The sequence below is a fragment of the Petromyzon marinus genome, chromosome 50, assembly GCF_048934315.1.
Source record: "Petromyzon marinus isolate PM22_M1 ecotype Great Lakes invasive population chromosome 50, UKy_Petmar_22M1.pri1.0, whole genome shotgun sequence".
Taxonomy (NCBI): domain Eukaryota; kingdom Metazoa; phylum Chordata; class Hyperoartia; order Petromyzontiformes; family Petromyzontidae; genus Petromyzon; species Petromyzon marinus.
Genome location: NC_133716.1, coordinates 4,808,951 through 4,835,140, shown reverse-complemented (window position 1 = coordinate 4,835,140; position 26,190 = coordinate 4,808,951). Strand labels below are relative to the sequence as shown.

Genomic DNA, 26,190 nt, shown 5'->3' with positions numbered 1-26,190 from the left:
GGGGACCACCAGGGCATCCTTCTAATCCTGCGGAACCCATCCAGTGGTGCATGAGCCACAGTCCTAAACCTTGCAGATTTCCCCTTGACATCAGGAGGAGTGGGAGACGATGCCAACGCCAGCCGCAAGCGATGATTAAATTCTCGCTTGCAACTTTCATCAGCTAGCTGAGACCATGCCACTATGGGTTTGAATGGGGTCCTGGGTGTACACCGACCACCAGAGTGGAAGAATGGCAGGCGCATCTTCAGATGCCAAGTCGATGGTCAGTTGGCAGATCAGCTCCACGGTAGGTCCTGTTGTCAAGGACATGAGCCCGCATCCGCTGTTCCATCACTATGCAGTCCAGCAGATGTTCTTGCTTGGACCCGGCATGCATCCATGATAATTATGTAATGACATGATGACACCTGCTGGTTGGAAAAGGGAAGCACGGGTACGGGCACCACTAAAACATTTTCCAATCCCAAAGGCAGAGGTATCTGGGCCAAAGGTAAGGGGTGGGGCTGGCCGAGATACTCAAGGAACCTGCAGGCAGGTTTCATGAGAGGGCGTGGCCGGAGGCGGAGCTTAGCCGCGTCTGCGGCAATATAAGCGGGGGCGGAGGAGGACTCATGGTCGGTGTGTCGAGTCTTGGGTCCGGACTGCGTCGCTGCTCGCCGTCATCCGGCCACGTGGCAGATCTCCTGTCGAGTTCCACCACCCTTACCGGCACGCCGTCAGCCAGCGGCGAGGCCGGGAGTGGACGGGTGGAACCACGCCGGATGATCGACCATGTGTGTAGGCTGTAGGGATGCTAACATCTAAGTGTTGTACTCGGAAAAGGAAGAAGATGGCCTGTGTTGTGCCCATGTGTGAGATAAAGAAGAGTACCCTCTACAATGACGCGTCACGGAAGTTGCTCACTACAATTACAAGCCCATGAGCTGCACAAAAATGTAGCAGCCTCCTGCCGTTGTTATTGAGCTGATCTGGCCCATGCCCTCCAATCACTCCAGACCAGGTGCCAGCATCATGACCAACTCAGGTATTGAAGTCACCCAACAAGATGACTCTATCCCGAGGGGCCACTTTAGCCAGCACCTGTGACAGGAGGTCATAGAAGGCATCCGACTCATCGGCCTTGCCTGCATCTCTCCACGTATGTTCGTCTTCGGTGGGGGCATAAGTAACCACCACTCCTCGCCACTGGATGATGGGAAGGTGAGCCCAAAGTAGCCTGGGGCTTACAGCTTCCCACACCTCACCGCCACGCTCCCACGCCCCCTTCATTCTTTTGTTTAGAAGAAAAGCCACTCCCTGTTGTTTGGCAGTCTCCTGCCCCGAGGAGACTGTCCACCCCTCATGGTGGACAGTCCTTTACTGGTCCAGCTCCCGACAGAGGAGTGGCAGCCTCTCCTCCGCAATGAGCATTCGAACATTCGACGTGGCCATCCGTAGTGGATTGTTGTTTCTGGAGGAGCCCCAAGGGTAAGGATTCAGTCTCCTGGATCTGCCAAATGGGGTTTGGCCAGGAGACGTCATAGACGCCTGTTCCCCCGGGGCCTACCCCAACCCTCATCACAACCCCTATCACTAACCCCTACCCCAATACCTATCACTACACCTATCACTATATACCGATCCCAACCCCTATCACTATGCTTACCCAAACACCTATCACGACCCAAACCCCTATCATTAACCCTTCTCCAACATTACACCTATTATTATATCCATCACTACGCCTACCCCAACCCCCATCACTTTCCGTACTCCTACTCCCAAACACAGCAACGACCAGGCTCCATCCTACTCGGTGGACGTACTCTCTCTCGACATGGAGCAGCTCTAGCAACAGTAGTAATGGCAACAGCACTTTAACTCACAGCAGAATCATCGGCATTAGCTGTAGCAGCAGCCAGGCGCACCAACGTGCACCCAGCCCGGCACGCGCTCTCCCGGTTGGGGGGGGGGGGGAGGCCCAACGCAATGCGGCCGCTCACCATTGGCGCGTACTCCTCTCCGCCGTAGGGGGCCATGGCGAGGGGGGGCGGCGTCGGGGAGTGAGCGAAGGGGGGCGGGGAGACGGGCGGAGCGCCCGGGCGAGCCACCTTCAGCTGTGCCAGCAGCTCGGCGCGCCGGCGGTGCAGCTCCTCCAGGCTCGGCGGGGGCTGCGTGTACGGATCCTGCGGGACGATGCCAGGAGAGCATTGGAGCCGGCGCACGGTTAAACGCACGTCGTGGTCCAAATTGGCGACACTGTTAACTGCCTCGCGTGATATACAGGAGGTCGTGGGTTCAATCCTGACCCTGACGCCTGCTGTATATTTAGAGTCGGCGTGTCTCGCTCTCTCTCTCGTCATCACAGTGGCTAGAAGGTGTTAACTACCTCGCCTGGTGTACAGGAGGTTGTGTGTTCAATCCCGACCTTGAAGCCTGCTGTTTATTTGGAGTCTGCGTGTCTCTCTCCCTGTGGTCGCGTGGATTTTTCTTTGGGGCCTCTGGTTTTTTTCACGTCCACATTTAGACTCAACGTCACACGTTTAGAGTATTTGGCCGTTATAATTTTCCAGGCGATGATAAGCCACTTCGTTATCATCTGTGATGTCTAGGTCGCTTCTGTGGGGGCCTTACCTGGTAACATAAAAATAAACACCTTTCAATTTTTGTTTACCAAGTTTTATTTTATAAATATGCCCCCCCCCCACACACCTACAATTTACATTGTCAGTAAAAGCACACAGCAGCAACATCACTCAGTGGGAGAAAACAGAGCGTGTTTGCAGCCAGGCTACGCGATTGTGGAATTCCCTTCCTCCTCCTCCTCAGTCCGTCAGAGAAGCTGAATCTGTTACGCTTTTTAAAATTGTCTTAATACTCCCCTGTTCTTTTCCCTACAGGTGTTCTCTCCGTAACTTAAGCTTCATGTAAAAAGCGTGTGAATTGCGCTACATATGGAAAACCGAGTTTACGTTTATTATGTTACTGAAAGGTTAACGAGTGCTTGGCAGGCTGGCGCTGCGCGTGAACAGGCCCTGTGCGATCTTAGGGATGGTTACCACTGCGGTCCGACAGGCTTAGGCAGGCCACGCATTCAAACATAGAGCGCAAATTTATAACACGGTTGTTGCCAGGATGAAAACGTTCCCCCCCCCAATTTAGTGTGGTTAAAGGTGCTGTACGGCTCACAAAAGCGGATGCCACAGAACTACCTCCGAGATCGCTACACGTGACCTCCGGTCCACGCAGCACTTGTGTGCCCCACCCCACCAGCTACGAGCTGTCCGTCTCATGACGGTTACACTGATATTTCACAATCCCGAGACCTAGAATCAGCCGAAACGTGATGAATCACATCTGCGCACGAGCGTGCCGGCCCAACAACCGCATCGTTACGAGATTCGACTCTGCAATGATTTCTTTCGCGACCGCACAGCTAAAATCAACTGTGGCTCTCACCCGTGGCACGCTGGCGGGCCGGTGCTGCTGCTGCTGCTGCTGCATCTGCGGCGGTCCATGTGGTGCCGCTGGCATGTGCCCGCCCTGCGGCGGCTGGTAGTACCCGGCCTCCGGGTGGCCGTGCGCCGGTGGCAGCGGCCCACCCCTCACCGCGTAGCCGGTCTCGTGCGCCGGTCCGACGCTGCCATCGCGCTGGCCCGGCGGGTACGGTGACGGCGCGTGGGGGGGCGGCGGCGCACGCCACGCCCGCCGGGAGTCGTACGCCGCTGCCGCCGCGGCGGCGTGGTGGTGGTGATGGTGGTGGTGGTGGGGTGGCGGCGGCGGCGGCGCTCCGTGGTGACCCATGTGGTACCCGCCCGGGAGCGGCGGTGGAGGTGGCGACGCATAAGCGTGGTGCGTGGGCGGCGGAGGCGGCGGAGGCGGGTAGGGACCGTAGGGGTCCGCCGTTGACGGGGGAGGGTACGCGTGGGGCACGGCAGGGCCCCCCAAAGAGGCGTCCGGGGGGGCCCCCTGTCTGTGCACGTAGCGGGGAGCGTAGGGGGAGCTTGGGTGTTGGGTCTGACAGTACGGGGCTGCGGAGACACAAAACGCAGAAGACACTCGAGACGACGAAAACGATACAACGAGTAATTATGGACTGTCTGAATAGGACATGACGGGATGCAAAAACGTCGCAAGGATCCGGTGGGGCATAATTATTTTCAAGAGCGGGAGAGATGCAGTCGGTTTTCGGACAAAACGTCTTGAGGCTGGACTTGAAAAAAGGACAGAGGGTCGACGGCACGGATGGCTGGGGGCAAGGCGACCAATGGCCACGCTGTACAATTTCGCATCGCACGGCGGCAGTTGATATTTTTTTGTGCCGTACGTTCAAGAATTTATATCGCGCCGCGAAATTTTAACTCTGCGTCGACATCCTGACTGTATCGGGGACACGCGACACGGTAATCGTACGTCGTGCATTCTATAGTCTCAATTAAAACTACTACTACTACCATTTACTATTTTTATTTTACCAGGTAAGGCCCACTGAGCTATGTAACTCTTTTTCAGAAGTGACCTGGCCACAAATGACAGCTCAACGAAGCGGCTTATCACGTGTAAATGTATAGCAGCGGCATGCTCTAAATGCATGTTGATTCTAAACGTGGAGGGGAAAACCCGGAGGGACCCGGAGAAAAATCCACGCGACCACAGGGAGACAGACACGCAAACTCCAAAGATACAACACGCGTCAAGGGCTGCGATCGAACCCACGACCTCCTGTACACCAGGCGAGGTAGTCGACATCTCGCCACCGCGGCGCCTACTGGAGTCGGGTTCAACGCAAAGGCCACCGCCGCAAGCGCACCGCACGCATTGCGGACCCCTCACCCCGGTAGTGCTGGTGGTCGTATGCCAGCGCTGGCGGCGGCGGCGGCGGCGGCTGCTGCTGCTGCTGCTGCCCACCGCGTGGGTCCTGGAAGTAAACGTCAACGGGGGGCGCGTGGTGGGGGGGCGGTTGCGGCTGCTGCGGCGGCGGCGGCTGCTGCTGCTGCTGCTGCTGCGGCGGTGGCGGGGGGTAGAGCACCCGGCTCATGGGGTGCGCGTGGGGGTGCCCATGGGCGTGCGGGTGGTGGTGGTGGTGGTGGTGGCCGTGCGGCACCGGGACACCTTTGCCAGTCAGGTCGGGAGCGCCGAGTCCGCCCGGTTGCAGGTGACCACCCAAAGCCGCGTAGGGACCCAGGTGGGATTTCGGAGGGGAGCCGATTTTGCTGTAATAGACGGACACGGGGGCGAGTCGAACCCAACACACCTCTCGTTAGCACGGTTGGCTACGTACGGCGCGAAAGATATTCAACGTTATGTACACACGTAGCAGACGCAAAGTCTCATCTCGCAGCTATCAAACGCGCGCAAGTGTTTCGTTACGGTTCAGAGGCGTGGCAAAGCATGGACAAGCGGGACGACAGCCAGGTGGTAGTGAGCCGGCGCTATCAACAACTGCCCAAGCTCTGCCGTCCTCTCTCTATTAAGATGTTTTCAGCCAATTCATTTACGTGGGAGGAAACGGGAGAACACGGAGGGAACAGATTCACTCACTGTACCACCATCTCCTGGGCGAGCCGGGTTGTGCGGTGACCCACCAAACCTACCCCCACTTCCACAGCCCAGGATTACAAGGCCATGTGCGTAGCCACCACCGTCTGACATGCCATACGAGCTTCGTGATTTAAAGCATCTCCCAGAAGCAATCAAATTCGTCGTAACGCGTGTGGAGGGGGGGTGGAGGTGAATCGTCGCGTACCGATCTGACACACGGTGGTGGGGGCCCATGTGACGGCCGTATTCCGATGAACCTATCAACCAATCAGAGCGGTTTTCCAGTTTCAGTTCGGTACAGTGCAGACGTGCCCCAACTGGCTGAGCAATACGTGCTCTTATTTTGATTCAGCAGCCACTCCTCGTCAAACCGGTCTTGCAACAGTCGCGTTGAAACACTTTGGTTTTATTGTTATGACGCGTCTCTCCGGCAATGGCCGGGCAAATGATACGTCTGTCCGTCGACATATATACATACGTACGTCTAACAACTTTACAATGCTCCAGCCAAAACTACAAAACCCCCAGCGCCAATCGCCAAGAAACTTAACCACACAAGCTTAGCAGTACCAATACCGAGATGTGGATAGTTATAGCGGAGGGGGTTGGGGGGGGCTTGATCGGCATGTGGAGTGAACATCAGCTGTTAATGCAGAGGCGGCTGCACGTGGTGCGGGCCATCGCCTCGTGCTCTGTTACAGCCTTAACAGGGCGCTGCGGTAGCAAGACGTTAACTACCTTGCCAGGTATACAGGAGGCCGTGGGTTCGATCCCGACCCTGACACCTGCTGCTGTATATTTGGAGTTTGTGTCTCATCATCATCACGGTGGCTAGGAGGTGTTAACTACCTTGCCTGGTATGCAAGAGGTCGTGGGTTCGCTCCCGACCCTGACGCCTGCTGCTGTATATTTGGAGTTTGTGTGTCTCATCATCATCATCATCACGGTGGCTAGGAGATGTTAACTACCTCGCCTGGTATACAGGAGGTCGTGGGTTCTGCTCCCGACCCTGACGCCTGCTGCTGTATATTTGGAGCTTGCGGTGTCTCTCTCTCTCTCCCCGTGGTCGCATGGATTTTTCTCCGGACCCACCGGTTTTTCCTTCCACATTTAGAAACGTGCGTTTAAGATATTTTGCTGCTATACGTTTCCAAATGATAAGCCACTCTCATTGAGCTATAGTTTGTGGCCAGGTTGCTTCTGAAAAATGATCTAATCGCTCAGTAGGCTTTAATTGCTAAGATGAAACAGTTTAGTTTAATTTATATATATTTTTAAGCGGTTTGGTTACCTTTCCTATACTTTGAACTCCTACCATGTTTTTCTATTTGTTGTTGTAACGTTCTGACCCTCCCCTTCTGTTAATAAGAGCTTTATAGCTCATCAGATTCCTCGAGTCTAAATAAATATTCCGATTCTGATTCTTGAGGCCACATGGGGTAAATAATGTAAGAGTGTGCGCCTGCATGTGTGTGTGAGCTTATAGCACTGCGCAAGAGATAATTGTTTTTGTGTCTGTGTGTGCATGTGTGCGGGCACCGCGGGGAGCCGGTAGTGTAGTGGTTAGCGCTACGCTGCTCTATGAACCTGGCGACCCGAGTTCGATTCACGCTCACGGCCAACACCAGTGACGATTATCTGAACCGGTCCTGGGCGTCCCCTAATTCGACTCGGCCTCAAATGAGTTACTGGTGCAGTGTGTAAACATCGCCACTGGGGAGACAAAGGTGGCCGGGCGTGGTGCTGGCCACCTCGTGTGCCGTTCCGGCCTTCATAAGTGCTCGCGAACAGCACTTGCCTCAACAGTCTGTTCACAAGGCAAGACAGGGGATCTGTCTTGCCTTGTGTACGTGTGCGTGAAAAATTGCAAAACCCATCCCTTGTGTGCCGTGCAGACCTTCACAGGCGCTCGCTTAACAGAGCTTGCCGCAACAGTCTAAGACTATACAGAGGACCTTTATCTTGGTGAAATTTCACGTGCGCGTCCGTGAGGGTGCATTTGGGTGAGCACATGCTTATGCGCGGAAACGCAAACACGTGTGCGAATGTGTGTGTGTGTGTGCGTGTGCGTGCGTGCGTGCGTATGCCAGCGCCCTTACTTGTCCGGCGGTGACCCCGACAGCGACCCCGGCGCGCTGGCGCTCGCCTCTCCCACCTTGCCGCCGCCCAGCGCAATCCTCACCCCGAGCCCGGCCGCGTGGCCGATACCGAGCCCGGCCGGCAGGCCCAGGCCCCCGCTGACCTCCGCGCCGAACCCACCCGGGTCCGTGCCGCGCGCCAGCAGCTGCGGCGAGCTGCCGCCTCCGCTCATGAGGCCGTTCTGCGCCGGCAGGAGCTTGGACGCAAGCGGCTCCAGCCCCGAGGAGCCCATGCCAACCTTGTTGAGTTGCGTGAGCGATTGGCTGGTGCCTCGACCGCCCGCCAGTTTCTTGTTTTTCAAGCGGTACCTGGTTTGGGAGGGTGGGTTTGGTAGCGCGGAAATGTACGAGAGGCCGCTGTTGTTCAGATTCATTTGAGCAAATTGGGATTCCGTGCGTCAATGACGAGACGATGTCGCGCATAATGACATTACGGGGGGGGGGGGGGGGGGAAGTGAGACGCGTGTGGCGTGTGATGTCATCGCCTCGGCCGCAAAGGGTTGATCCATCCGGCGCTGGATTCTATCACAAAGTTTTGGGCAAATTCTCTGATCGATAAGGCCAATTTTATCCAGAATAAGTCCCTAACAGCAACGCAACTTTATACGAAAATTTTATTTGTATCGGATTGTCTTTAGGGGCAGTTATCGTAACCCATGATAGAGACAAGACAGATGGACAGCAAAAGCTCAACAAACACAACTGTGTTTGCAGAGTGAAATAAACCAGTGGGGGGCGACATCCGATATCAAAAAATATTATTTTTTATTTTAGCAGGTAAGGCCCACACTGAGCTATTTAGCTCTTTTTCAGTAGCAACTTGGCTATCAAATGATAGCTCAAACGAAGTGCCTTATTACGATGTGGAAATGTTTTTTTTTTATAGTAGCAGCCAAATCCTCGAAACGTATGACGTTGATTCCACATGTGGAGGGAAAAACTGGAGGGCCCCGAGAAAAATCCCCACGACCACGGAGAGAGAGAGACTCCAAAAACTTCAAATATACTGCCGGCATCAAAGGGGGTCACAGAATCGAACGCACGACATCGTGCATACCAGGCGAGGGAGTTAACATCCCCTCCCCCCGAGTCACCGTGGCACCCAAAATAAGTCACGACGGGAGGACGACGCCTGCGATTCGTTCTCACCTCTCCAGCTCGTCCTGGGAGTGAGCGAACGTGCAGCTGGCGCCGCGAGGGCAGCCGCCCTGCTGCGTCAGGTCGCGGCACATGCTCGTCTTGTACTTGCTGTTCTGCAGAGGCTGCGCGGTGCGGAGCACGACGCAACGCGGAAAGGGCAACGGTGACTTTAACAAGCAGTGGGGCTTTCACGGCCAACATCATCCGCAACAGAGGTTTTTGGGTTAGATCGCGTGAATATAAATGCGCCGTTAAACCCGCCACCACCCGACACAGCCAATCAGTAAGGTTGCATCGCGTAAACAGAACGTGCCAATTCGTACTGGTACAGCACTACCGGTGTGATGGAGAGTAAACCCTCCATAACATTTGCAGTTCGAGTGCCGTGACGTTTCGCCAGTAATAACAACCAGCATCATCAGGCGACAGCCAGAGTTGTGGAGAAATCCTCCTCCTGTTTCGGTCGTAAATAGATGATCAAGGTGACGATGGTGACGGTGCCAACGGCGGTGGTAATTACAGTGGGCGATGATGATAGTCATAGTGGTGATGATAACGATGAAGGGAATGATAATGAAGATGATGATAGTAACAGTGATGATGATGATTAAGTTAATGATAATGATGATAGTAACAGTGACGATGATCAATTAAGGTCATGATAATGAAGATGATAGTAACAGTGATGATGGTGGCGACGACAACAGTAATGATCATGATAGTAATGATGACACAAATAACAAGGACAGAAACGATGATGCGCGTGACGATGATTGTAATGACGATACTCATTGTGACGTGCATAACGACGGTGACGGTAATAGCAACGACGGCGGTGCCAAAACTGGTGACGACGTCGATGCCGATGATGACGAAGATCGGGGGTGGTGGTGGCGAGGGCACCTGCGTCTGCTCGAAGCCCTTCTTGCTGTAGTTCTGAATGAAGTCCACCAGTCCCTGCACGACCGTCTTCACCGCAACCATCGCCGCCGCCAGCTGCTCCCACGTGGGCGCCGCGGCGTCTGTGTGCGGGGCGGAAGCGTCGGTGTGAAGGCCGGTGGAAATCGCCTGACAATGATTTGACCCCGTGGTGTTGATCGCGAGACCCCGGCCACCAGGGCTGTCCCATAAGGACCGGCGGGGGGGGGGGGGGTGCAGGGTCCCCCCTACCACCCCATGCCTTCAAACTAAACCGGACGTATCACTAAAACAATATTTTACTATTTTTATTTTACCAGGTAAGGACGACTGAGCGTTTCCTAGCCTGCTGTATATTTGGAGTTTGCATGTTATCCCCTCGCAGTCGTGTGAATTTTTCTCCGAGTCTCCAGGTTTTTCCACACGATAAGCCACTTCCCGTTCAGCTATCATTCGTGACAGCCAGGCCGCTGCTGAATACATAAGCTCAGTGGGGCTTGACCTGGTATAAAGTAAAACATTTGCTTAGATTTTTAATCGTAAGACTTGCTTACCTGGGCTGGGGTCGATGTTGGCCAGCAGCTCCAGGTGGGGCCGGAGCTGGTTGAGGTTGGCGGGGTCGCCTGTCCTCTGCAGCGCGATCGTCAGCTCCTGCACGCTCTGCGCAAACGATGCCGGCGTCTGCAGCTGTTGGGGGGTGGGGGGCGGGCGTCAGTGGTAAGGCAGACGCGAGAAACAAACACACGCACGCACGAGTTACCGCAATGCGCAGGTTTTTGCGCAGCAAATGTTACGCGATTCGTAATCGGTTTTCGGGTTAGTCCACGTAAATATCCGGACGAGTTTGTGTCATAAGACCCTCCCCCACCGCCACCCAACACCAGTGACGATTATCTGAACCGGTCCTGGGCTTGCTCTAGGTCGACTCAGCCTCAAATTAGTACTTGGTGCAAAGGTGGCTGGGCGTGGTGCTGGCCACCCACCCCCTCGTGTACCGTGCCGGCCTTGTATGTATGGATATTGAATTTCTTTCGTACTGTACGTAGCCAGCCGTGTTAATCGGAGGTGCTCGCTAAAAGCACTTGCTTCAACAGCCTATTCAGACAATACAGGGGATCTTTGTTTTTACACACAAACACGTGTACATACACGCATATCTACGTATGCGTGTGTGTGCGAGTGTGTTTGCGCGCAAGTCTGCCTCTCGCCTTGTCGACGATGGGACTGCATGTCTACATACGTGCATATATACGCATCCGTGTGTGCGTGTGCGTAGGTCTGGCTCTCACCTTGTCGATGATGGACTGCATGTGCGACTTGTGGGCCAGGTCTCCGTAGAGCAGCGACGACCACTGGTCGGGCGCGATGCGAAGCCCGGCCTCCATGGCGATCTGCACAATCTGCGAGTCGTGTTCGCGACGCAGCGCCTCGTACGTGCGGAACTCCTCCTTGAGCTGCATCAGCGACGAGTCCTCGTCGCGTTTCGTCACCTGCGCCGGGGCGGGAGAGACGGGGGGGGCACACACGTTTAAAGACTGCTGTCCTTCCCCGAACCTCCGAGTAGCACGGATGGCAATGTACGGTGCGAAAAAAGTTCAACATACATACTTGCATACAAGGTCAGAGGTTTAAGGGTTTAGGAGTAAAGAGGTTTAGGACTAGGAGCTTAGGGTTATGGGCTTAGCATCATGGGCTTAGAATAAGAGGCTTATGGTAATGAGCTGAGGATCACAAGATTAGGGTCATGGGCTTAACATTAAGGGCTTAGAATAAGAGGCTTATGGTAATGGATTGAGGATCACAGGATTAGGGTCATGGGCTTAGCATTATGGGCTTAGAATAAGAGGCTTATGGTAATGGACTGAGGATCACAGGATTAGGGTTATGGGCTTAGAGTTGGGGGCTTAGGATTCGGGGCTTATAGTTATGGCTTAGGATTATGGGCCTCGAGTTCAGGGCTGAGGGGGTTTAGGGGTTATGGGCTTGTGTCACGTCTGTACATGTTGTATCGTTCGTCAGCTCCCCATCTCCCACTCTGGTGCAAGCTGCCCACGGGAGCCGCCCACGGCAGCTCGCTGTGTTTCTAGGTTGAAACACTCATTTCTTGAAAACTGCTCGTCGTTGTGGTGCGTTTATATAGTTTGTCGTCCTTCCCTCGCCACACCTCCGATTATCACGGTCGGCTACGCACAGTGCGAAAGTACGTACATAGGCGTACGTACATAGGCATGTTCATAACTACAGTTGGCGTACGCGTGCGACGGCGCCCGTGATGGCGGCGCGTCCCCGTAAGCGCGCTCGTACCTTGAAGCAGGAAGCGCGGTAGAGCAGCTGCACCACGTGGCCGATGCTGGTCTTGGACGCCTGTGGAAATCGCGTCTCCAGCCGCTGGACCACAAACAGCACGAGCACCTTGCGCGACAGTGCCGAGCCGTCCTCCAGCGCCAGCAGCACCAGCTTCAGTGCCTCCTCCTGCATGGCTGCGGGAGTCAGGAAGGGGAGGGAGGGCGGACAGGGGAGGCAACGAGGGATACGAGCGTTGTCACGATGACGACCGGATTGAGTCAGACGACCATTTCGTCCGAGTCATCCGTCATTCAGCCACGAGAAATCGACTGATGCAGCGAGGCCTTCTACAGGCTTCGCCAACTCTAATTACGCAAGTAGACACAAATACAGAGATCCACCCCCTATAGAATAAACAGACTGTTGGGGCAAGTGCTGCCCGCGAGTAGCACCTACGAAGGCCGGCACGCGAGACGGTGGCCGAGTCGACCTACGTGAGGTCCAGCGAGAGGCTGGCCGAGTCGACCTAGGGGAGTATCGTCCGGGGTTGGTGGCCGTGAGCGGGAATCGAACACAGACACAACACCCCCCCCAAACACTCAACAAAGACACAACACGCAACACACACACAACACACAACACTCACCGGGCCCAAGGAACTGGCATCCGCGGGCGCGCACGGCCGCCCACAGGTTGGAGGAGAGCTGCTGCGGGTTCTGGTGCTGCAGGATGAGCTCGGTGACGGTGCGTTCGCCCAGTGAGCGCGCCGCCCGCATGGCCCGCAGCCGGCCCTCCTCCTCCACCAGCTGGCAGTTGACCAGCGTCACCAGCTTGCGCTGCATGGGCCGCGACAGCTGCGACTGCGACGCAGCCACCACGCCTGCGGTGGGGGGGGGGGGGGGGGGTCGGATAGGGGGAGGGACCACACAGGCAGAGAGACGCGCGGTGGGTTACGCACCGCCTCGATCTCTTTCACGGATGTCCAGCAGGAGGCGCGGTGGGGGTGGGGCGGGGGGGGGTGGGATCAGCGAGGTTACATCAACAAACAATACAAAACAACGATACGCGTGCAAATCAGAGAAAACTTAGCAAGTCACTAAAATGTATATGTATAATTTATAGAAGTATCAATTGTATAATGGTGCGTACCTGTCAAACCCTTGTCAGTGCCTACCTTATTACAGACTGATTAGATCTTATTGGTCACCCAGTGCCCTTACAAATCTCAACATTCATCCTACAAAGTCCCATCAAAAGGGAGAAACAAAGACAAATAAAATGTGTTGTCCGTATTGCAACGCTGTACGCCATATAGACCTGAAAACTCAATTTCCCTGTACAAGAATACGGGGTAAACCGCATGAGTTGACAGGTATGAGTACGTAAATTCCTGCGGAAATGTCAACACCAAATGCAAGCTTGGGGTAAGGCAGAAAAACAACAACAACAAATCCCAGACCACAACACACAGTAGTCCCTCGATTACATCGCGCGTTAATATTGAACTGTCGAGCCAGGGGTAAAGAAGGATCAGAGTGACAAGGGAGAAGTCGAGAGAAGAGGTCACAGTCTCATTTCCAAGAGTGACCCACGCCACCAAAATTATAAAAGGTTCATGTGACCACGCTTTGCTGTGCCGGTCACCATGTCGCGCCGCAGCCCAAAACAACCTGTGGTGGGTTTGGTGGCCGCTCGGTAAAGCATCCAGGCCGGGGTTCACCAAGCCGCTTCCCTGTGCTGCCACCTCACAAGTTTTACAAACCACCACAAAAGCACCATCAACGCCGGCACCATTCGCATCACCATCGTGACCAACACCCGCACCATCACCACTAATACTACCGCAACCGCCATCACAACCAGCACCGCCGTCATCGCCGTCATATTGGCACCACCGCTATCACAAGCATCGCCACCACCGCCACCACAATCGGCACCAGTGGTGGCGACGTCATCGCAGTGCTTGTGCCAGGCTAGATGGAGTTTGAGTTTACCACGTGAACAGTGGAAGCTCTCAGCTGGTAGGAAGTCACGTGATGGACACAGGCGTTATATGATGTGGATTGCTAAGCTCCAGGGTGATTTCAACAAACTACAACATCAGCTAGTTTCTCTTAAACAAGTCATGAATACCTCCAAAACCAAGGTGCTATGCTTCTCACCAGGACTAAAGCAGGAAGTTATTTTTCCCCAATTACATTCCTTAAATAGTTATCAAATAGAGCAAGTCAAGATCTATAAGTATCTTGGGGGTCATCCTGGATTCAAAACTGAATTTTGAAGATCACATTGATTATATTGGTAAAAATACAAAAAATGGTTTTCTGTATCGACACAAGCACTGCTTCCCCCCTATGTTCCATTTGTAATTGATAAAAGCTACCATACTGCCTCTACTTGACTACTGTGACATTGTGTATAAATCAGCCCCAAGTACTGTGCTGAAGAAGCTCGATTCCATCTATCACTCGGCCTTAAGATTTGCATTGAACTGCCCATATAGGACTCACCACTGTGATCTCTACATTGGGTCAAACTTAACATCTCTTAATGTTCGACGGCTTGTACACCAGATCTTATTAATTCACGATGTACTTACAAAAAAATCCGCAGACTACCTGCTGGATCTCCTCTCCGATTCAAAGAACAAATTTGACCTCAGGTCTTCGCTCATTTACCAGCTTCACATTCCCTATTGCTGTACAAAAACTGGAGGAAGGGCCTTTGCTATTGATGCCCCAAGGGTCTGGAATGCTATTGCCAATAAACTGCAATTTAAATCACTACCTATGAGATCTTCACTCAAAACTGCTCTAGAGGAGTTCAGTGGCCTAAAATAAAATAAAATGTTTCGCTCCGGATGACCGCTGCAAAGTATTATCTGTATTTTGATTTAGTGTGCTGATCTTAAAGGTGCATTGTAAAATTTGATACTCCGACTGATGCTCCTGTTTTTGTGGAGTGACTCATGCAGCCAGCTATGGCTCTAGGGTTTGGTGTTACATGTTATAAAAAATTCGGTCACAGTCCCTATGATCACTGTTACATTGCATTTATGGCTTTATTTTGGTAACTTCGAAAAGTTTTTTGGTTTGGCCATGTTTGTTTGTTGTAGTACGGAGTTAGACTGATGGCCTTAATCTAAGTTGTCTTGTGGTTGTTGTTGTTTGACTTGCATCCCACTGGGATTTTTGCACACAGCGTTGGTGTACGGTGCTTTTTCAGGAATATTTTGCTGTTTTTTCCTGGATTTTCTGTTTGCACAGTCACATAGTCACTTTAAGATGTTTTCTTGTTCATGATTTAGTTTTTTGTTTGTTGCGGTTGCACCTGATTCAAGAGCCGAATGGCCCACAGGGCTATACCAAATAAATGAAACTGAAAACTGAAATATGGGGTCGACCGACTGAGAAAATAAGCAGTCGCCGCCATCATCACCACCGCCGCCACCACCCGACACCACCCAACTCACCCTTGGCGCCGCTGAGAGGTTTGAGCAGCAGCGCCAGCTCCTCCACGCACTTCTTGGAGGCGTCGTAGTGGGCGCCATTCTCTGCCACGCTCAGCACTGCTACGCCGGGCGCCTGTGAATCCGGCACCTGTGCGGGCAGGGGAGAGGTGCCGATGGGTCACGTGACGCCACCGTGGCAATCACCGACGCCGGTGGCGGAGTTTGTACGATGCGCGCCGTTTGCCGGTGCAATCCGACGGGATCGGGCAAACGCAGCGTGATTAGCGTGCTGTAAATTAGCATGACCACAATGATGATGATGATGACGACAATGCTGACGATGATGACCGAGATCAAGGCAGTGCTGATGATGATGGTCATGACGACAATGATGATGAAAAAAGAATACGATTTACCCCTTTCAGGAAATTATACAGTGTTAAGATCTTCAAACACCAAAGAGACAATTTGCAAGGTGTCAGTCTGCATTAACCACACATCATGCTTGTGGTAAAATATGCAAACAAACATCCTTTGATAATAATAATGTATGCAATGTCTTTGAAACTGATTGGCCTACACCAGAGACAGCCTCCCTTGTGGCCTTGTCCGACCACCGTTGTCAGACCAGAGAACACTGTCAAATAGGTGGATAACACATCTTAACACCTCCTATAATATTGATAATCCTAAGCTTGCCTTCACGTAGCTCTGTGACTTTTTGTTGTCCTTCCCCCGCACACTCCTATTAGCACGGCTGGTTACGTGCGGTGCGAAAGAAGTTCAACGTACATACGTACACACATACGCAAAAGCCTATTCGTTTTTTGTAATTATGATACTGGAAAAAAAGATTCCCATCGAGACGACAATGACATTGACGATGACTAAGATGAGGATGACCATGATGACGACAACGATTATGACATCATGACGACATGATAATGACGACGTTGATTGCAACATGAATATGATGATATGATTATAATGAGGATGATTATGGCATAATAAAAATGAAGATGATTACGACATGCTAATGACGACGACGATGATTACGACATGGTGATGACGACAACAATGACAATGAACGACACAAATAAGAAAACGATCCCAAGGAGGTGCAGCGGGAGGGGGGCCCTACGCACGCACGCGCACACACGCACAAACATGAGCACCCACAAACGTACGCGCATGCACGTACCTGCGCGCCCAGCAGCTGCAGCAGGGCAAAGTTGACGGGCAGCGCCTCAATGTCCGTGTGGATGGCCGTCTGGTCGAAGGGGCAGGCCTTGCGGTGCAGCTTGTTGAGGCACGTCTTGCAGGCCGTGTGGCCGCAGCCCAGGCTCACGGGACGCCGAAGGGTCTCGTCAAACTCATGGCAGCAGATGGGGCACGACAGGAACTCGGTCCACTGTGGCGCTTGCACGGGCATCGTTGTCGAAGCCGCCCGGCCTGCCTCGGAGGGTGTGGGGGGGGGTAAAGGAAGAAGAGGGGAGGGAGGGAGGAAGAGGGGAGGGAGGGAGGAAGAGGGGAGGGAGGGAGAGCGTAACGGTGACAGTTAGCGCAACCGGGTGAGGATCAAGCACTCGCTTCATTACCGGTGATAAAAAGTCGTACATTTCTTAAACGTGATTCACCGTGGCCTTACGAGCACTCTCGTGTCAGCAGTGAAACTCGGACAATCCTAAGCGTGCCTTGGTGTAGCTCTGACGTTTCGGGATGGGCGTCCTGAGTCACCGTTGAACGAGAATGCCCGACATGGCCCAAACAATGCAGGTGACATTCACCGCATTAGTAAAGCTCACCGCGAGGTCACCATTGCGTGCCGGCGTCATGGGGTCGAATTTGTGCCAAATTTGAACATTCACCTGCGAATAACTCATTTTGGATTGCACAGTTGCAACAAGGCCACCGTGTAAAGGCTCGACACCCTGGAATTACAATCCAGTGGTTGTTGGCTCCATCTCCGGGCAGGGCAGTTGCAACAATCGTCAGGCTTCTTAATTCCCACCCACCCACCCCACCTCCATCCCCCCCAAAGTCGTAAACAGGGACTCCTCAACTTACGGACGAGTTAGGTTACCAGGCCTGTTTGTTCGCCGATGTGTTCCAATTTCCCAACTTTATTCCAGTCGATTCCAAACATGTTGTACGGCGTGTACGGAAAAACACGGGGAATGGCTTTAAAAGTTGAACAATCTCTTGTAGATGTAGATGCCACTGGTTCTTCACGTTCTGCAGATGTGGAATGCCACCACCGCCATCTACTGCGCGGCGGCTGAACTTACGACTCTCGATCCGAACAGGCAACTGGACACACGGGCAGGATCGTTCGTTTCTCGCAAGTAGAGGAGTCTGTCATAACATGGGGTTGCACACCACAGTTAGCCGATCGGCAGGTGGAGTGTGGCGGTTGTCAAGCGTGAGTTGTACTGCCACCGATTTCCGGGGCAGCTTGGCGAGCGTGGAACGAGTTGGGCAGAGTGCTATGCGAGAGGGGCTCTCTCTCCGGAGGCTCTTCTCAGCAGAAGTTGGGGGCGAGAGCAAAGCTGTCGCACGGCTGCGCCATAACCTCTCCAATTCGTCCAGCCGTACGCGCGAGAGAGAGAGACTAGGCGATACAGCCGCAGATGATTCCACGTACACTTTCGCGACATTCCACCCCAACAGATAGATAAATGAAATTAAACCGGAACCGTCGCTCACAGCTAACAAGGGCCACGGCCATGCCCTGGCCTCAACTTGGGACACCGCGAGTTATTTTTTTGTCGATTCGGATTCCGCTCAAGTCAGTTTGACAGGGAACACCCACGTCCGTATACGGAGAACACCACCCACACACCTCGCCGTCAAACAATGTCCCCCTGTTGCTTTGTTCCCTGCAGTCCGGTTTGGCTGGATACTTTACCCATGAAACCCCCCAGCCCCCCAGCCCTCCAGCCCGCCCACTAAAGGGGTGTTTGTTTTGTTTTTATTTTTTTCTCTTAAATTTCCCCTTGGGGAAATGACGACGACGCCGACGCCGACGGGAGAAATCAAACGGGAGCGTTGCGTGCATCTTTGGTGTTTGAGCGAGGCTGTTGGCGGAGCGGCCGTGTGTCAGAGACTGAGCTACAACTCTTTTTTTTATTTTCACCAGGTGAGGCCCCACTGAGCTATGTAGCTCTTTTTCAGAAATGGCATTCGCAGACGATAGCCCAACGAAGTGGCTTATCATCGTCGTGTGGAAATTTATAGCAGCCAAATACTTTGAACGCGTGATGTCGATTCTAAAAGTGGAGGGGGAAAAACCGGAGGACCTGGAGTGAAAATCCACGCAACCACGGCGAGAGAGAACAAGCAAAATAAAAATATACAAGCAGGCGTCACAGGGTCTGGATCGAACCCACGACCTCCTGCACACCGGGCGAGGGAGTTAACATCTGCCGCACACAGGGTCTATGCTCTCTTTTCCGAACGCCGTCACGGAGGTCCCCGTGACGTGCACTGCGGCTAAGGTGGACGGGCGCGTAGTATTTTCAAGGTTGGTGCAACCGCGGCCATCACCAAGGGCGGCCGCTGGAGCTCGAACCGCTAAACCTCGGCAACGAGCGGCGATCGCAAATCCCGCTGGCCCAGACGGCCGTCTCCGACCTGTGTGGTGTGCCCCCCCCCCACCCAGTGAGCGAGTCCAAGACTTCCTGCCTCTCAGTGTCAGTCCACGAACGCATCTGTCCACGCCTCTCTGCTGCACTGAACTTTTATTGGATTCACACACTTATCGACCCACATACCTGCCTGCCTGCTTGTTGCAAATCCACCAACTTCTTCAACCCCCCCACCCCACTCGCAGCACCCTCACCCAAACGCCCAACAACCCCACCCAAACACCCCACCCACCACACTCCCCCCATCGACCCCCCCCCCTCCGCCACCCCCCAACCTGCCGCGCTTACCTGCACAGCAGCCACCCACTTCAAAAGCATCCAAAGTCCTTGCAAACCATTTGCCTGGCAAGCTATATTGGGAACGCAAATTGCCACCCCGATTAATGATTCTCCGCAAACGCACTGCATGACTCATGAACCCCCAACCCACCCCGCTAATTCAGAAAAAAATACCCGAAACAATCACTCGAATGGGATTACACGACAGCGGCGAGGAACATCGCCTGCTGCCGAGAAAACTTGGCAGGACCCTCCTCGGTGCGGGGGTCCTTCCATTCGGGAACACTTCTTCTGCACAACGCGGAAAGCGCCCCCCCCACCGTTATAACGGGTAAGGCACCACCCGTTATAAAGTGGAACACGCCACCCGTTATGACGTGGAACGCGCATAATGGATGGCGCGTTCCATGTTATTGTGGAGTCGTCCGGAATGGGCACGATTTGAATGCGGTGTCTGAGCGGTCAACACCGAACTACTTTCTTGAGCTACGCGGCTAAGTGGTACAGTGATACAGTGATGCGGCGGCGTACCCTCATCTCAGTTCTCCGTCTCGCCATGGGATGACTGCAGGCCGAGCTGACAGTGCACACGTGATTCGGTACAGTAATTCTTCGCTTAACGCGGCGCTTTCCAGAAACGCATCTACCACGTTAAATGAGGAATTACTGTACTACGATAATAATAATAATGGCAAGCAGGCCGCTGCCACTGCAACCTCCGCTTCCCCAAGGTCACTTACCGGCTCCCGGTCACCCGGAGTCACCCGCTGGTCCAGGAACAGAATCGTCCGCCAGCTACCGCATCGCAGCTTTCAACCTACGCTGAAGAGCACACGGGCCGAAGGGAGAAAATAAAATTAATCATCAACAACAACAACCACCATTCACCACTAAGTGGCGGTGGACATCAACACGACGCTTGTGCCAGGCCAGGTGCACTGCGAGGCTTTCACGTCAAGTGTTGAAGGCTCGCTGACAGGAGGTCACGGGACAGACCCCAGGTGCCATGGGTTGACTGATGATTGGCAGATGCACCAACTGTGCTCCCCACTGTGCCAACCTTTTGGGTTTTAGCCGCCTGGCGCTCCGCTCCTTGTTGCGAGCGTCGCTCCTCTGCCCTCCGTTGATGTGGGAGGGCGAATGCCTCCAACTCATCAGCAGTGTCCGTCACACACACACAACCCTGGGGAACTACGCAATCCTCACCCTTTACGGCCCCGGCAAACCCATTTCTGGATGAAGGCTTCGCCCACCATGTCGGCCACAGAGCTCCACTTCACCGTACGTTACCACGCTTGCTTGGCGCGGGTTAGTCGACACGGACAACAAGATATACATGTAGGGAGCGTGGATATGCTGTACAATGATGGATATTTGCTACACTGCACGCAACAATATAGTCCTACGATCGAGTCACCTGCAATGCGCCCGATCACAGATGCCAGAATATCTAAGCAGGCTGTGAGCCTGGATATGGTACTTGGATGGGCGACCACCCCACCCCTGGATACGGAAGGACAACCACCTAAGTTCCAAAGCCAGTCCCTGTGGACTGTTGCAGGAGCGTTTCATGTTTTTTTGTTCTACACTCTGGAGGAAGGAAAGAATCTCGCGGATGTCTCTCGCTCGGGGCATTAAAAAAAACCATGACCAGGTGACGCGTTTCAGCCATTTTAACGACTGCAAGGACGTGACCCAAAGTAACCCCCCCTCCCACCTACTCCCGCCCCCAAGCGCGGACCCAAACATCAACGGAGCAGCAGAACCGTCGTCACGTACGGCCTCGACTGACGTGCCCCCCCCCCCACACGCGCCTCCCTGACAACCGGCAGCTTTTAAAGCTTTGGCCCGCCGGGCAGGGGCGAGGTTCAGTTTAACCGCGGTGACGCAAGCCACGGTTCTCGTTTGTGCTTTATTATTGTAACGTGCACTTGGGAGCGAGAAGGGAGCCGCGCCGCGTGCAGCCCCCAACTTCCTTGTTTACCAGCCAGGCGAGCGAGAGAGAGCGTGCGTGCGGGCGGAGGGACACACCCACACCGCGCACTTCACCGCTGCGTCGACACGGCCGGCCGCCCAACGCCCCACACCTCACTCACGCCGCCCCCTACCACCCCCCTCTTCCTCACCCCAACCAAAGTTCCACACCCGACGCTAAGCGCTTCTCGCCACACACTCCCCCCCCCCCCCCAAAAAGCCGAGCTGCACACACCAAAAACCGCACCCCGAACTTCACACTCCTTATCCCACGACGCATACCTCCCCACCACAAAGACAAAGATCCCCCAGCCCGCATAGCTATAAGAGACTGTTGGCGCAAGTGCTGTTTGTGAGCAGCACCTATGGAGGCCGGAACGGCACGCGAAAGGGGTGGGTGGCCAGCACCACGTCCGGCCGCCTTCATCTACCAGTGGCGATGATCACACAGCACACCAAGTACTCATTTGGGTCGACCTTGGGGAGGCCCAGGACCGGTTCAGATAATCGTCACTGGCGTTGGTGACCGTGGGCGGGAATCGAACTCTGGTTACTGGGTTTGTAGTGCAGCGCACTAACCGCTACGCCACTGCTCCCCAGCTCCTACCACACACTCCACACACCACACACACACACACTCAAAATCTCAAAATCTCCAACCAAGTTTAACACGTAGGCTTTCGCGATCAATATCCATAATACAGGTTTTTTGGGTTAGATCGCGTAAATATATGTCGTTAAACCCGGATGAAGCTAGTTGTAATTACTTGCAAAACGTCGTACTCAGATTGTAAATGTTCTGGCTTGGCTCTCCAACACACCGGTTTTTCTGTACTAGTGACGAATTGTCACGTTCTGCTTACGTGACAACCCTGACTCGTTGGCTCTGTCGGGTGGTGGCAGGTTTAACGACACATTTATATATTTACACGATCTTACCCAAAAAAAAACCTGTATTATGGATCTACAACCCTCACCTTCAAACCCCAACAAACCCATAACGCTCCACACCGGGACACACCCATCACACCCCCAAAGTTTCACATCCCTCATCCTATACTCCACACAACCATCACTCTACGCCCCGAAATCCACACCCCAATAACACCCCCCCCCCCCCACATCGACAGCCCCTGTTATCGTGACATGACGTGCTTTAAGACCCCGCCGTAACAGGTCCAAGTCGACCGTTCAAAACGTCCCTGCGCGTCAAAGATTTTGCTGCATTCCTGCTCAAGTGTCGCACGACGTGCCCCGCGATCCGCCGAGCAGCTGACGCGCACGCGTGCACACGGTCGCCCGCTCGCTGAGACGTTGAACCCGATCGGGCCCAAGCTTCTGTATAAATAGAGGCTAGGAGGGCCCGACCGCCCCCCCCCCCCGCCCCATGGTGTGGCCCAGAGAGCGTGGCAGGGAATGTAGGGCAAGGAAAGGTTTTTCATCAGGGCTTTCATATGCAATCAGAATCTTTATTTATCCTGGAGAAATCCGACGAGCTGTGAAGCTCTTTATCGCAGATGCCCAGTCGGGTGCGTACGTCCTCATGAATCAGAAGCGCGGACACCGTTGGACAAAAAGAAAATGGAAACAAAAGCTGAAAGATGCTCAAAGAAGCATGGAAATATGCGAGCGTGGGGGTTTAAACTGAGAGACAAGTAGAGGAGGAACGCGTAGTTTAGAGAACATACGCAAGCTGGAGACACCACGTCGACTGTTAAGAAAGGTAAATATAGGCTCGACTGAGTAGGACACGTGGCAGGCGGTCAAGACTGGCGCGACAGAACGGCAGCCAAAGGAGGGATCACGCCGCTGTAGCAACGGAGCGAGAAAAATCGCAGTCATGTGGAGGTCGCTAGGCAGCGATTGCCATCGCTGGAAGAGAAGGCGATGCGTCTTGGGGAGAGGCCTTCATCCGGAAGCGGGCTAGACCGTGGCTAAAGATAACGACGATGACGATGACATACGAACATGCAAAGGGACAGCAAGGGAAGCGCCGGGCGTTCTTTCTCCACAGCCGTGGAGACACGCGCAAGGCCCCTGGAGAGAGGCGCGCACGACGTTACGGCGGGCAATCACTCCTGGGAAATGTTGCTCGTGCTAAGTGGCAGGCTATCGGTCAACCAGACCTGCATGGGGACAAGGAGACCGGGGGGCGGGGGTGTGTGGGGGGGGGGCAAGGGGCGGCTTGACCCACGTGCTCGGCGGAGAGGAGCCGCACTCCGACTAATCAAGGACGTGCCGAGCGGCGCTCGTCAAAGATTAATCGTCCCTCCCCTTGCGTCCGGTTCCCTGCAACCGATATTATTATTGTTGTTGTTGTCGTTGTTTTGCTTCCGAATCTCTTTTCCAGGAGGGTCCTGCCAAGTTCTATTTGGGTGGGTGGGGGGGGGGAGGGGCACAATTTATCAATTAACATCTTAGCCAATTCCCAGAGGCCCAAGTGCAACTCCGTGCCCAACTCTGGCGCGTCGCCGCCAACCAGTGGGGGCAACATTGCGGAGGGGCTGAACTTCTCACCCTGGGCAAATCATTCGAGGGGGGCGAGGGAGGAGAGTGAAAAAGAAAATTCCGTTACGATTGAAGTTTTCAATAGCAACGGCACAAAGGCGCAGCCCTGCAGAAATCGCTTGCTCACGCCACTGCTGGCTGGAAGTGCCTCGCCGCTTAGAGCGAGGCTCTGGAGAGACCCTCTAGAGCATCGCGCGGCCGGCCGACCCACCGTGCTGGCCAGACATCTTGAGTAAAGCGTGCGGCTAACCCACACTTTGCGATACGCACGCAGAACTTCTTTCACACCACACCTGGGCCAACCGTGCTGATCAGAGTGTGCGGGGGAAGGACAAGAAGGACTACGCACGCGCCGAGGACGACACGCAATCTGCACTTGCAGCACGGCAGCGTCATCCCAGGCCGGCGTGTGGGTTGGGGCTGGGTTATAAATGACTGTGTCGACGATGGGTCTGGAGGTTTGAAGGCGGTGGGGAAGGGGTAGGCGGTGGTAGGGGGGGGGGGGGAGCTGGGAAGGAACGTGACTGGCACCGAGCACCATCGACCCGTCGCCGTGATTAATAGCTCCACGCAAGGCCCCGGGGGCCCGCAGGCACGGTCACAGCCGGGCGGAGGCTTGAATTTTTTGTTTTTTGCGATGGGCGATGTTAAAGCGGGCGCAGCGCTGCCGTCTCACCACCAACGCCGCACGGTCCCTACCGCCCCCGCAGGTGGCTCGCCGATGATGAGTAACGATGATGAGTAACGATGATGAGTAACGATGATGAGTAACAATGACGCGGGGAGAGAAAATACGAAGGGGCGGTGGCGGCAGCGACGACCGTGGAGGCGAATGTCACGCGACGCCCCGGGAGCTGACGACTTCCAAATTTGTCAATCTGTGCCTAAAAAAAGATTCCGATAACACGGGAGTTAATTTCGGTTGTTTATACGGCTCCTGCGAGCGGTGCGTGAAACGCAATACCATGCGCGGGGAGCGAGAGAGTGAGCGAGCAAGCGCTGTCATGCACGCGGTCTTACGCGCGCATGTCAATGGTTACGTTTTTCAAGGCAGCCAGAGCGAGCAGACGGGCAGACGGCAGATAGGCAGGCAAACGGACAGACATGCAGATAGTCAAACAAGCAAGCAGACAGACAGCAGATGGAGGGGACAGACAGATAAACAGGGATGGAAAGACAAAGATACACAGACGGACGGGCATAGAGACAAACATGCAGACAATGTAGTGTGAGCTCATCGACACGGCTGCTTATACAGAGGTGCCATCTCAGGCCATGTGCGTGTGACGCTCGCATGAGGCCGAGACGGAAGGTGCCGTCAATAATTTGAAATGACGCGCACACACACACATCCAGGCGCACTGTGCCAACAACGCCCCCCTCCCAACCACGCGCGCGCACACACACCCACAAATAACTCCCGTGTAGCCATTACAGACGGTCGGTGCAAGCGCTGTTAGCGAGCACCCTGTTAAGTCCGGCCAAAAAGCAGTGGAAATCACAGCGCTGCGCACAAGCCATTTCATCACTGCACCACAAATAAATACTGTACACAACACACACGCACATGCAAACACCTCGGGTGTAGCACACAGACTGTTGGGGCAAGTTTTGTTAGCGAGCGCCTATTAAGGAAGGTACAGTGCTCGAGGGGTGGTGTGCTCAGCAGCATTGTCTCCGCAGCGCCGATACTTACTAAACTAAACTATTGTTTATTTCAGCAGGAAAGGCCCATTGAGCTATAAAGCTCTTTTTCAGAAGCCACAAATGATAGCTCAAACGAGGTGGATTATCACGTGGAAATTTATAGCAGCCAAATACTCTAAACGCATGATTCTAAATGTGGAGGGAAAAAACGGCGAATCCAGAGAAAAACCCAGACGACCACAGGGAGAACACACAAACCCCAAATATGCAGCAACCGTCAGGGTCGGGATAGAATCCACAACCTCCTTCATACCAGGCGAGATAGTTAACATCTCCTAGCCACCGTGATGATGATGAGAGAGACACGCAAACTCCAAATATACAGCAGGCGTCACAGTCGGGATGGAACCCACGACCTCCAACATACCAGGCGACGTAGCTAACATCTCGCCACCGTGGCAACCTACTTTCTGCACCAGGCGATCAATTAAGGCTTGAGTCACCCTAAGTGAAGCCTGGGACCGGTTTAGATATCACACACCACCGATATCGACCGTGGCCAGGAATAGAACTCAGGTCGCTGGGTTCATTAGGCGGCAGGGTGGCACAGTGGTAAGACGTGTGCCCAACAGTAATAAGAGTCTGGATTTTAATCCTGACCAGGGAGCCTTTCTTTGTG

The 26,190-nt window shown here is 54.1% G+C and overlaps 1 protein-coding gene across 7 annotated transcripts in view; it reads right to left on the bottom strand.

Annotated features, from left to right (window-relative positions):
• Positions 1-26,190, bottom strand: part of LOC116953213 (roquin-1-like) — a 73,939-nt gene that overhangs the window by 21,070 nt on the left and 26,679 nt on the right. For 5 of the 7 annotated variants that reach the window (XM_076074804.1, XM_076074805.1, XM_076074806.1 and 2 more), the window contains exons 2-14: positions 20,123-20,204; positions 16,658-16,908; positions 15,478-15,604; positions 12,652-12,885; positions 12,024-12,199; positions 11,009-11,209; positions 10,274-10,406; positions 9,705-9,823; positions 8,811-8,923; positions 7,623-7,970; positions 4,816-5,195; positions 3,442-4,013; positions 1,986-2,168 (exon numbers count right to left, since the gene is read on the bottom strand). In XM_076074804.1, coding sequence (XP_075930919.1) covers positions 1,986-2,168; positions 3,442-4,013; positions 4,816-5,195; positions 7,623-7,970; positions 8,811-8,923; positions 9,705-9,823; positions 10,274-10,406; positions 11,009-11,209; positions 12,024-12,199; positions 12,652-12,885; positions 15,478-15,604; positions 16,658-16,888 — 2,817 coding nt within the window. In that variant the 5' untranslated portion in view covers positions 16,889-16,908; positions 20,123-20,204. The remainder of the gene's footprint in view (positions 1-1,985; positions 2,169-3,441; positions 4,014-4,815; positions 5,196-7,622; positions 7,971-8,810; positions 8,924-9,704; positions 9,824-10,273; positions 10,407-11,008; positions 11,210-12,023; positions 12,200-12,651; positions 12,886-15,477; positions 15,605-16,657; positions 16,909-20,122; positions 20,205-26,190) is intronic. The other 2 variants (XM_076074808.1, XM_076074807.1) reach the window with 1 other exon arrangement.